The sequence below is a fragment of the Dipodomys merriami genome, unplaced genomic scaffold, assembly GCF_024711535.1.
Source record: "Dipodomys merriami isolate MVZ:Mamm:240054 unplaced genomic scaffold, mDipMer1.0.p SCAF_6, whole genome shotgun sequence".
NCBI lineage: Eukaryota > Metazoa > Chordata > Mammalia > Rodentia > Heteromyidae > Dipodomys > Dipodomys merriami.
This window is the reverse complement of record NW_027206179.1, coordinates 23389290-23402587: the sequence shown is the minus strand read 5'-3', so window position 1 is coordinate 23402587 and position 13298 is coordinate 23389290. Positions and strand designations below refer to the sequence as shown.

Here is a 13298-nt window from a genome sequence, read left to right as displayed (position 1 = left end):
TACATTCAACAACTTACCTCTAAGTTTATTATCTGTTTCTCTACTTTATTAAGACTGGTCTTTTATTCTAATATTTCCAAAAAGTATTAGTCACAACCTCAGCTAATAATTTTTTGCATTCACAATGGCTACTGGTCATAGAGTCCCACTCCTAACCATGTACAAATTGCTGTCTCTCCTGGAAATATGACCTTTGAACTCATTTATAGCTAGTATCCTCTAGACCAAAGCTTGGTAAAGTATAGCCTTTGAGCTATATCCAGTCTACCTTTATAAAGTTTTATTGAAACACAACCTAGTTTACTTATGTAAGTAGTCTAAGGCTGGTTTTGTACAATAGCAGAGCTGAAGGGCTACAGAAGAAATCACCTAGTTTCTGAAGCCTACATAGTCACTAGTCCTTTATAAGAAAACAGTCTAGATCTTATTCCAGTTTACAGAATCAAACCATCTGATCTGGTTAAAACTGGTCATCGCCTGGTTTTCTTCCTACACTGCAGAGTTCATTCCTTCATTATGCAGGTAGTAAGCAAGTAGGAAATGATAAACACTGGGGTCCACAGATCTCGCCACATGTGCCTCACATTAGACCACAGAAATACACTTCCAAACTGTAAAGAGAATACTTTAGGGTTTACTATTGAATCTTGACAGGTGCAGGGGTTTGATCAGATGATTGAAGTGACCACAGGTGAAGACAGGTGGATACCTTTCTCCAAGTCAGACTATGGAGGCGACTGTCAGGCACCGGTAGCTCACGCCGGTAATCTTAGTAACTCAGGAGGCTGAGATCTGAGGACTGTAGCTCAAAGACAGCCTGGGTAGGATATTCTGAGACTCTTTCTTATCTCCAAAGTGGCATTGTCACTCAAAGTGGTAGAGCGCTATCCTTGAGCAAAAAAACTCAAGGACTATGCCCAAGCCGAGTTCAAGCCCCATGATCACCATCACTACCAACAACAACAAAAAGAATATGGTAGTCACCACTAGTGGTCACATAATTGAACAGTGCAGAACTGTAGAAAAAAAAAACCACAGCGTGATGCCAAAGAATGTTTAGTCATCCCTTCATAAATGGTATTGCAAAAATAATAGGTTTAATTAGGCAAAGTCAACACAAAATCACGTGCTATTTACAACCTTGGATTTCAGAACTAGGTCAAAGCCAGGAATCAAAATAAATCATTATATAATCACCAAATGCACTGGTTTCCTGAGAAACATCTGTGCAAGAACAAGTGAAAGTTATGTTTGCTTTAGCATTTTAGAGATGTTTTAGAGTCTTGGGTATTTCAGAAACTTACCAGGTATAGCCGGGGCAGCAGGCTTGGGCTCAAAAGTCTGCCAGGTTGAAGAAGCCCCTGAAATGACAAAAATGTAAGTTAATAACAAAATCACAAGCGATGGATTCAACTGCAACATCTTTTGTGCTCCTTTTTGTCCCCTGGAGAAATCATAAATGAAACTCAATAGAAAGCACCTTACTCAATAGAACAAATACGTTCTAACATGAATCCTTTTCAAGATGAATTTTTTCCTGCAGTGAATGTCAGTCGAGTGCCTGTGATCTCTAAATGTTTATTCAGACATCCCTCAGCACCTTAACCCTTACTATTCCAAGAGAAGAGAAACGATAACTCTTTTTCTCCGATACTTTATGGGGGAGGGGGAGAAATCCAGCTTGAGAATAATAGTACCAAATCCTAGCTGAAAACCCTCAAGCAGGCAACACTTCCTCTAATTTTTTTTTTTTGGTGGGGAGCAGAACTGGGGTTTGAACTCAGGGCTTTGTGCACTCTTACTACATGAACCTCTCAACCAGTCCTTTTTTGTATGGGTTATCTTCAAGATGGGATCTTCTTGCTTTATGCCTGGGATTGCCTGGACTGTGATCCTCTTGATTGGGTTTCCCTTTGTCTCTGTGATGACATGTCTACACCACCACACCCATCCATGGGTTGAGATGGAGGCTGGAGAACTTGTATGCCCAGGCTGGCCTCAATCTTGGTTTTCTATCACTTGAGCCGCTTCACCACCCATTTTCACTCTACTTTGCTTTTCAAACAGGATTTTTTTAAAAATCTGGGCCACCCTGGGATCACAATTCTCCCATTGTTATCTTCCACATAACTGAGATTACAGGTATGCACCACATACCTGGTCCAGGCACAGATTTCTTCATCTGAAACATGAAAGAGCTGGAACTGGAATCCCTGGCCAGGAGGCCAAGTGGAAGGCCCACTTCTAAGCTTCCCTAAGGCTATGGTCTGCCTCTGGCCTAGCTCTTGACCAAGGTAAAATGAGTGACTTATTATCATTGCTATGTCAGCAGGATGCACTTACTCCAACATGCTTAGAATTGGGCCTGGATCCCAAACTCCCATCATGGAGATAATACAGCAGGATTGCAGAGTAATTTAGAATAATTAAGGGCTTAATATCAATCCTAATAGCTAACACTGATGAGTGTTTGGCAGGTGGGAACCCTTTTTTCATGCTTTAAACCCATTTAATCCCCACAACAAACTCACGAGGCAGATACTACACAGTTGCCTTCACTGAAGCAGAGATTCACAGTGCTACAAAAAGCTGGAGATGGTTGGTGAACCCAGCCCTGACCCTATGCCTTTAATAAGAACTCTGTGTGACACTACATAAATCAAGAGGTTCGTCGGGCATGGTGATACATGCCTGCAGTCGCAGCACTCTGCAGACTTAGGCCGGAAGACTGGGAGTTTGAAGCTACCTGGCAAGTTGGGATACACAGCAAGACTTCATCTCAAAGAAAAAAAAAAAGTAACTTTGAGAGGGGACGGGGAGAGTAAATGGCTACTAAACAGTATCTATGAGCACACCAGACTTCCGGTTTTTGTTTGTTTTTCAAATGAAAACATTTAATAGCAGTTTCAATTTTTTCAAAAAGATTCTTCAGCTCTCTGGGTTTTGGCAATAGATATCTCAAGTATTATAACAACAACAACAAAAATCTGTTGGGCGCCAGTGGCTCAGCTTGTAATCCTAGTCACTCATGGGGCTGAGATTTGAGGATTATGGCTCAAAGCTGGCCCGGGCAGGAAAGGCTGTGAGACTCATCTCTAATTTAACCACCAGAAAACTGGAAGTGGCGCTGTGATTCAAAGTGGTAGAACACTAGCCTTGAGTGAAAAAAGCTCAGGGACAGTGCCCAAGCCCTAGGTTCAAGCCCCATAACCAACAACAAAACAACAAAACATTCTCCCAAATCCAAAGATCAAGAAGAATAGCATCTTAGAGGACATGAATCAGCTGGGTCCGTGGAGCTGTGTGTGGAACAGGCAGAGGCCAAGGGGGGGAGGCCCTTCCCCCCAGGGCTTAGCCACTTACCTTTGAATTCACTGATGTTGTTTGATGGTTTACTGGTAAACTCTTTAATCTGCAAAAGAACAAGTCTTTAGCAATTCCTGTTTGCACTAGAGAGGGCTGCTTACTGCATAGTGCACACACACAGTTGCTAGCAAATGAACCTCTGTGACAAATTATCCAAAGACAACAGGCACATGCACCCCAAAAGCACAGAGGCGTGGGGTTCATAAAAGGAACATATTGGGGTTCAGCTGCTTCTCAAAGGAATTCCTCCTGGAAGAAATTCTTACCTAACCTCTAATTCGTTCTGAATTCTAACGGAATCAATCTCTTCTACTTTTAGATAATTTGTTTATTTTTTTTTTTGATGCCAGTCCTTGGCCTTGAACTCAGGGCTTGGATGCTGTCCCTGAGGTTTTGTGCTCAAGGCTAGTACTTTACCACTTGAGCCACAGCTCCACTTTCAGCCTCCTGAATTGCTGGGATCACAGGGTAAGCCACAAGCACCAGCCATGCATTGTCTTTTTTTGTTAGTGGTTGTGGTTTTGGGGCTTGAACCCAGGGCCTGGGTACTAACTCTTAGCTTTTTTTGTTCAAAACTAACACTCTACCACTTTTAAGCCACAACACCACTTTTGATTTTCTGAAGGTTAAATGGAGATAAGGAGTCTCATGGACTTTCCTGCCTGGGCTGGCTTTGAATTGCGATCCTCAGACCTCAGCCTCCAGAGTAGCTAGGATTACAGGTGTGAGTCACTGGCTACTGGGTCATTTACTTAGTGACCCTCCAGATTCAATCAGGGCCTCAGTCATGCTGGGCAGGTGCTCTACCACTTGAGGCACACCTCCAGCCCTTTTTGTTTCAGTTCATGCTTTAGACAGTGTCTCACCATTTTGCCTGACCTCAGACTGAAATCATCCTATCTTTCCCTCCCAAGTAGCTGGGATTACAGGTGTGAACAACCACCATGCCTGGCTGTTGCTGCTTCATCTTCTTTTTTGTTTTGGGGGTTTGTTGTTGTTGTTGACATAGGATTTCATTCCCATTTTGCCCTGACTGGCCTCAAACCATAATCTTCTCAACCTCTGCCTCCCTGAACAGCTGGGATTATAGCTGTGTTGCCATCTCTATTTTATTGCATTTGTAAGCAATTACAAGGAGAAAAAAAAAATCTCCCATCTTTTTTTAATACTATATAGGTGACAGAAGCTCTAAATAAAAAAAGTCCACATTCTCAGGGAACCGCGTGGCTTAGTGAAACGCAGTGCCAGGTTCTCAGCGGCCATACCTGCTGCCTCTGAGTGATGATCAGCTCGTTCTGCTCCTGCAGTCTCTGGCCCAACTCTTCTATCCTTTTCTTGTAGAATGCATTACTTGCATTTAGATCATCTATCATTGAGGTTCGAAGTTTCTCTATATGTGACAGCAGCTGGCAAAACAAATAAATAAAAATTAATAAAGGCATTCGTGAACAGACTGCATGTGCCATGTCTTTTTCTCTTGCCCCCGCCGTAGATTTTATATGCATGCCTTGCTTGATGGCTTTGCTGGTCTTGTATAGTCCTTACATATCAGATTAGCGAATGACTACTCTGATCACAGACTACCAAGGGCCTCGCTACTCTAGATGTGTGTCTCTCCTGAGGAAGCTCATGACCCAAGAGAGACAACTTCATGCCACGGGTAGCTGAGCCAGCCTGTGTCCGTCACCGGAACGATGCATGCATGAGCAGCAGTGCAGCCTGAAAATGCCTCCCCAGAGCTCCCACCCCTCCACGCGAATCTGACCATGCCCGCTGGCCTGAGCATGGCTCCTGTGTCAGCCCCGCTCAAATGCCTATTCTCTGGACCAGAAAATGTAGTGGACTTTTTATTTTTTACATTCCCAGCAATCAGCACAATCCCTGGTTCCTAGCAGGTTAAGTGTGGGGAAGGAATGAGCTGAGGGAAAGAAGGAAAGAGAGAGGAAGGAAGGAAAAAAAGAAGATGAGAAATACCTGGGTATAGGTGGCTCATGCCTGTAATCCTATCTACTCAGGAGGGTGATCTCAAGATTGCAGTTCCAAGCCCAGGCAGAAAAGTCCCTGTGAGATTCTTATCTCCAATAAACCATTCAAAAACTAGAAGAGGAGCTGTGGCTCCAAGTGGTAGAGTACTAGCCTTGCACAAAAGAGCTCAGGGACAGTGTCTAAGCCCTGAGTTTAAGCCCCACAACCAGCCAAAAAAAAAGAGAGAGAGATGAGAATTGCATATACAGATTCATCTTTGTAAACAGTGTTATGAAAGATCATGTTCTGGATAAACAAATTCAAGAATTCACTTTCAATAATTTAGGGAATGGCTCATAATGCAATTTCAGTAATTGTTCAATCAGAGGGGTATTTTTGTATTTGAAAAGGTAACCTGGTGCCAGTGGCTCACGCTTGTAATACTAGCCACTCAAGAGGCTGAGATCTGAGGATCACAGTTTGAAGTTAGTCCAGGCAGGAAAATCCTTGAGCCTCTTATCTCCAAGTAAGCACCAAAAAAGCCGTAAGTAAAGCTCTGGTTCAAGTGGTAGAGTGCTAGCCTTGAGCAAAAAATGCTCAGGGACAATGCCCAGGCTCTGAGTTCATGTCCCAGGACTGGCACAAACAAACACACATACTCACTCTCTCTCTCTCTCACACACAGACACATACACACAAGGTGGCTCAGTGGTAGAGTGCTTGCCTTGCATCCCTGAGGCCCTGGGGTCTATTCCTCAGCACCACATAAGCAAAAAAAAAAAAAAAACAGAAATGACACTGTGGCTCAAGTGGAAGAGCACTAGCCTTGAGCTGAAGAGCCAAGGGACAGCACCCAGGCCCCACAACTAACAAGTTTATAAACTTGGCCCTGATAAACAATTTGGGGGAGTCACTTCTGGTACCAAGAAACAAGGAGACACAGGAAACACCAAGAAAGATGTCATTTTGATACCAGAATTAGGAGTGGGTAAGAAAGACATAGAAAAGAGCTTACTGAGAAAGGTCAGAGGAAAGCGTATGAACAAGACCTTGGTCAGATACTATCTCACAAGGTGCCTAGCCGGGGAGTGCATTGTTTTCAGGCAGGCAGTGCCTGTCCTGAGGCTTGAACGCAAGGGCTGGACGCTGTCCCTGTGCTTCTCTTCTGCAAGGCTGGCACTCCACCACTTGAGCCACAGCTCCACTTCTGGCTTTTTGGGGCATAGTTTATTGGAGACAGTCTCACAGATTTCCCTGTTGGGGCTGGCTTTGAACCACAATCTGATATCCTCAGATCTCAGCCTCCTGAGAACTGAGGATTATAGGTGTGAGCACCAGTGCCCAGCTTTGAGTCCAGTCTATCATTTCCCTTCTTGCACATGGCAGCATCCTCCTCCTCCTCCTCTTCCCGCTGTGTGGCCATTCTCCCACCTCCCCAGCTCTCAGACATCTTCTGCTGGGTCAAAAGGCCATGTTATTGATTACCTGTGACTCCCTTTGAACTCTTCCCACTGTTATTTAAAAAAAAAAAAAGAAAGAAAAGACTGCCAAGAATCTAGATAGAGCAATAAAAAGTTGGCAGAGAGAACCGCCCCTAAAGAAAAAAAACACAATAGGTGCATTGTGGGAAGAGGAGGCACCAACCATGTGGAATAATGAATAGTTAGGGCTCAGGCGCAGATTACCACACCTGATTGAATTCCCCAGTGTGAGGGTGAAGAGGGACGCAAGCAGCCTCTGAGCCACCAAGCAGCAGACGATGTGGCGGCGCCACCTGGTGACCCGTACGAAGCCACACACGGCTGGGGAACCAGACAACCAACAGTGGGTCTTTCTGCCTATCATAAGCATCCGCAACAAAGCAGCAGCAGCTCACACGTTGGCACATCCTCCCCACAACGGCCTGCAACACAGCTGGCTTTAAAGAGACAAAGCTTATTGAAACGCTCCATCTGAATTCTGTCCTTAGGAACCAAGGCTATAAAGATGTCAAACTTCAATTGTCCAAGAATAGTGGCTCAAACCATGTGTCCTAAACAGAATAGCTTAGGTTGGCTTTGCGTGTGTGTGTGTGTGTGTGTGTGCGTGTGTGTGTGTGTGTGTGTGTGTGTGTGTTTCCCCCAAAACTATGCATGCCCCTGACTTACCTACTAAGTCTCAATGGAAGGGTGGAGGGCTCAGCATGGGTAGCCCTCTAGAGCAATCCTGCATAGAAATTACTTTATACCTCAGTGTGCCTCACAGGAAGTATTCTTTGTCCTTACAGAAGAGCGGTCACTCTACACTGTCCTGGCTCATTCCTGGCTAAGTTTATGAAGCATGATAGGCAAATTGGCATACACTAGGTTACACCGCAGAATAGAGAGGGCCAGGGTTCAAACATTGGGGACCTTAGCAAGCCTCCCTTTTCTCATCTGTGAATTAGGTAACAGTACCAACCTCGCAGAGCAGCGAGAGTGTCTGATGTCTCAGCTCATTTGAGGTGTTCTGGTTGGGCAGCTCTCTGCACAATACCAAAACATCTGTACTGCTGAGAAAGTGATCGCTGATCCATCTCCCAGATAGTTCCAATTTCAGGCATGAGCCACCACATCTGTCTGCTTTAGTTACTGTTTTTAGATAGAATCTCCTGCTTATTCCTGAGGCCAGATTTCAACTAGGATCCATCACATCTCTAGCCCTCTTGTGGAGCTGGGAGTATAGACTTGTATCACCATACCTGGCTTGGACCACCACATCCAACTTGTTTGTTGAGATGAGATCTTGTTAACATTGTAACTCCAGCTGGCTTCAACCTGTAATCTTCCCTATCTCTGCCTCCCAAGTAACTGAGGCTACAGGTATGAGCAACTATACATGCCCAGCAACCAGCAATGATACAATTTTAAAGTTAGATCAAGATGTTAAGTAATTTAAAGTTAGATCAAGATGTCACGTTCCCACCAAATGTCTTCTAAAATTGTCTGCCATAGTGCTTAGTGAAATTTTTGTTTGCTTTCTTGCTTTAGTTTGTTTTGTTTTGTTTTGTTTTTTTGGGTCCAGTCATGGGGCCTGAACTCTGGGCCTGGGCGCTGTCCCTCAGCTCTTCAGCTCAAGGCTAGCACTCTACCACTTGAGCCACAGTGCCATTTCCGGCTTTTTTCTTCTTGCTTATGTGGTGCTAAGGAATCGAACCCAGGGCCTCAAGCATGCAAGGCAAGTGCTCTACCACTGAGCCATCTTCCCAGCCCTCTTGCTTTAATTTGGCATTAGTACATCTCATGGTTTCTGTTTTTTTTTTAATTGTATTTATCCAATTTAGGAGAAATACAAGCTGATAAATTCTGTGGTCTCTAAGCCTTCCTCATTCTATTACACTTAGAAATTGACTGATGTGTGACACATGACACTTGGTTTGGCACTCTACAAGAAAGGTCATGGCAGAACATGTATAGAAGAGGAAACATCTTTTTCCATTCAGAACAGGTGGACAGGGATACAAGCGCACAAACCATTCCAGGTGAAAAAGATAAATACAAGTTTCCCTAAGATCATGTCAGCCGTATCTGTGTATCTGTTCAGAGTTTTTGGTAGTAAAAAATTCCATTTTAATACTTAACATAGCCAGGTGAAATCAGTACCATAATTCATCTTTGTTTTTCATTAAAGTGATCTTTCTGTGAACAGTCCTGGTCTCTTAAGATTGAGCTCAACTACAGCTCAGTCACGTGAACAAATCAGATACAGGTGCTCAACAATGAAGCAAAGAGGAAACCACTGAGGGTGTTGTCCTGAAATCATCCTGTGGCTATTAAAAAAAATTAAAGGGATCCACATAGGGAAAGAAGAAGTTAAACTATCCCTTTTTGCAGATGACATGATACTGTACCTTCATGACCCCCAAAACTCCATCCCCAAACTCTTAGAAATTATGAATCACTTCGGCAAAGTAGCAGGATACAAAATCAACCCACAAAATCAATCACCTTCCTGTACACTGACAATGTACAAGCAAAGAGGAAATAAAGGAAGCAACCCCAGGGGCTGGGGAGGTGGCTCAGTGATAGAGCGCTTGCCTTGCATGCCTGAGGCCCTGGGTTCAATTCCTCAGCACCACATAAGCAAAAAGAAAAAAAGCCGGAAGCGGCGCTGTGGCTCAAGTGGTAGAGTGCTAGCCTTGAGCTGAAGAGCTGAGGGACAGCACCCAGGCCCAGAGTTCAGGCCCCACAACTGGACCCCCCAAAAAAAATTTAAAAAAAGGAAGCAACCCCATTCACAATAACCCCCCCCAAAAAATAAAATATTTAGGAATTAACCTAACCAAAGATGTAAAAGAACTATTTAAAGAAAACTATAAAAACTTAAAGGGGCTGGGAAGGTGGCTCAGTGGGAGAGCGCTTGCTTTGCATGCATGAGGCCCTGGGTTCGATTCTTCAGCACCACATAAGCAAAAAGAAAAAAGCCAGAAGTGGCGCTGTGGCTCAAGTGGTAGAGTGCTAGCCTTGAGCTGAAGAGCTGAGGGACAGTGCCCAGGCCCATAGTTCAGGCCCCACGACCAGACACCCCCCCCAAAAAAAAAAAAAAACTTAAAGAAAGAAATTACAGAAGACACAGGAAATGGAAAGACCTTCCATGCTCTTGGATAGGCAGACTTAATATAGTGAAAATGGCAATACTGCCAAAATTAATATACAAATTCAATGCAATTTGTATTAAAATCCTAATGACATACATTTCTGAAATACAGAAAACAGTCCAAATATTCATATGGAATAACGAAAGGCCTAGAATAGCCAAAACAATTCTAGGCAAAAAAGACAACATGGGAGGGATCTCGATGCAAGACTTCAAACTCTACTATAGAGCCATAATAACCAAGACAGCATGGTACTGGCACAAAAACAGACCCAAAGACCAATGGGATAGAATACAAGATCCAGAAATAAAACCACATGCCTACAGTCAGCTGATATTTGACAAAGGAGCCAAAGACATACAGTGGAAGAAACACAGCCTCTTCAACTACTGGTGCTGGGAAAACTAGGGGGCCACATGCAGAAGACTAAAAATGGACCCCAGCCTATCACCATGCACCAACATCAACTCAAAATGGATGAAAGACCTTAACATCAAACCTGAATCCCTGAAACTACTGCAGGACAGAGTGGGAGAGACACTTGAACTTATAGGCACATGCAGGAACTTCCTGAACAGAGTCCCAGGGTCACAACAAATTGGAGAGAGACTTGACAAATGGGACTACCTTAAAATAAAAAGTTTCTGCACAGCTAAAGCTATAGCAACTAAACTAGAAAGACAACCAACTAACTGGGAAAAAATGTATCAGACAAGGGGCTAATATCCAGTATATACAGGGAACTCAAGAAACGAATCCCTCCCAAACCTAACAAACCAATTACTAAATGGGCAAGGGAACTAAAGAGAGACTTCTCAGAAGAGATAAAAATGGCAAAGAAACACATGAGGAAATGCGTACCATCCCTGGTTGTGAAGGAAATGCAAATAAAGACAACCCTGAGATACCACCTTACCCCAGTCAGAATGGCCCACATCCTAAAGTCAACCAATGACAAATGCTGGAGGGAATGAGAAGAAAGAGAAACCCTATTACACTGCTGGTGGGAATGTACACTTATACAACCACTTTGGAAAGCAGTCTGGAGAGTCCTCAGAAAGCTAAATATTGACCTCCCTTATGACTAGTAAGTCATACCACTTCTAGGCATCTATCCTGAACAACAGGAACCAGTATACAAGGACACATACACCTCCATGTTTATTGCAGCCCTATTCACAACAGCCAGGATATGGAAACAACCCAGATGTCCCACCACAGATGAATGGATCCAAAAATTGTGGTATCTATACAGAATGGAATATTATGCAGCCATTAGAAAGGACAAAATAATGGCATTTGCAGGGAAATGGATGGAGCTAGAAGAAATCATGTTGAGCGAAGTAAGCCAAGAGCAAAGAGACAAACGGCACATGGTCTCCCTGATAAGTGAATGTTAAATCCAAAATGTAAAGTGATACGACAAAATTAACAGGACTTAAGAAACAAAGGACTTCCACTCATCTGGTTGAATCGCTACTACATAACCCCATGCTGCTGATCACATATAAGGTATATATGTGCACACCGGAGAGAAACCAGGAGGAGGACACAGAACTAGAGGGAATCAGGGGAAAACATACAACAGCGGGACCCATCAGCTGCACTGGACATTGATAAAAATGAACTAAGCAACTCAATGGCAGCGATGGGAGGGAGGGAACAACTGGGAAAGAGGGAACAGCTGATGCTATGGAAAACAAAAGAAATGTACAGATCACCCAATGTGGAAGAAATAACTGTATTGCAAAGTTCATAGAACTCATAAATGTTATAGACTATGATACAATTTGCTCCATGAAAGTTAGAATGTGTTTGTGACTTAAACTAAGCATCACTATCCCACAATACTGTGAAATTTGGGGAATTATGTAACCACTTAATCACAATAAAGAATTTGAAAAAAATTAGAGGGCTGGGAATGTAGCTTTGTGATAGACTGCTTGCCTAGCATTCAGGAGGCTCTGGGTTCGATTCTACAGTACCACATAAACAGGAAAAGCTGGAAGTGGTGCTGTGGCTCAATTGGTAGAGTGCTAGCCTTGAGCACACAGAGGCTCAGGGACAGAGCCCAAGCCCTGAGTTCAAGCCCCAGGACTGGCAAAACAACAACAACAACAAAACAAAAAAAATTAGCGTTTTCCCCTCTGTACATCATCCTTAAAGTAACAATACATTTCTTTAAATCAGGATTTTGAAGCATAGTTTAAAGTATAGAAAAAAGTTTTATGATCAGTTAAGTGAAAAAGCTAATTTTCTATGACTTCATATAAATCAAGTATATATATTTATCTATTTCCACGTATATCTATACTTATAGGAATCAAGATTTCATAGCACAGACAGAAAAGTACAATTAAGTATATCAAAGCAATAGTAGTGGTGATCTTTGATACTGGCATATAAGAGATTTTAGATAGACAAATATTACCTTTGTTATAAAGAAGCATGAGCCACAGGAGTGGAGTTCAATGGTACACTGTCTGGCATGTATGAAGACCAGTATTCCAACCCCAGCATCTCTCTCTCTCTCTCTCTCTCTCTCTCTCTCTCTCTCTCTCTCTCTCTCTCTCTCTCTCTCTCATTCACACACACACACACACACACACACACACACACAATCTCTCGCTCTCTCTCTCACACACACACACACACACACATACAATCTCTCGCTCTCTCTCACACACACACAATCTCTCTCTCTCACACACACACACACATACAATCTCTCGCTCTCTCTCTCACACACACACAATCTCTCTCTCTCTCTCTCTCTCACACACACACACACACACACACACATACAATCTCTCTCTCTCTTACCCGATCCTTCTCTTTTTTGTGTTCCTGATGGAGAGCTTGAACTCGAGCCGTCCACTTGCTTTCCTGTGAGAGAGTAAAGCGTGTGATTTGTTTGCAGATCTAACACTGAACTCTATGGGAGGTAAAGATGGAATGATTTCAGTCTGAGGCAGGCAAAATGGTGAGATGCTGTCTAAAACATAAACCAAAACAAAAAAGGCTGGAGGCACGACTCAAGTGCTAGAGCACCTGCCTAGCAAGAGCAAGGCCCTTTGAATTAAATCCCGAATACCATTATATAAAAGACAATAAATGGCCGGGCGCTCTTGACTCACACCTGTAATCCTCGCTACTTAGGAGGCAGAGATCAAGGTTCAAAGACAGCCTGGGCAGAAAAGTCCAGGAGACTCTTATCTCCAATTAACCAACAAAAGCTCAAGTGGTAGAGGGCCAGCCTTGAACTGACTGAAAAAGCCAAGTGAGAGCCAGAGCCTGAGGTCCAACATCGGTACCAGCCATCCCCCTCCCCCCAGAAAAGGAGCAAGGAAAG

At 43.5% G+C, this 13298-nt stretch overlaps 1 protein-coding gene across 1 annotated transcript in view; it reads right to left on the bottom strand.

Annotated features, from left to right (window-relative positions):
- Dzip1 (DAZ interacting zinc finger protein 1) overlaps positions 1 to 13298 on the bottom strand; it is a 55118-nt gene that overhangs the window by 27022 nt on the left and 14798 nt on the right. The window contains exons 10-13 of the mRNA XM_070002730.1: positions 12770 to 12832; positions 4632 to 4772; positions 3364 to 3412; positions 1305 to 1361 (exon numbers count right to left, since the gene is read on the bottom strand). Of these exons, the coding sequence (XP_069858831.1) occupies positions 1305 to 1361; positions 3364 to 3412; positions 4632 to 4772; positions 12770 to 12832 (310 nt within the window). The remainder of the gene's footprint in view (positions 1 to 1304; positions 1362 to 3363; positions 3413 to 4631; positions 4773 to 12769; positions 12833 to 13298) is intronic.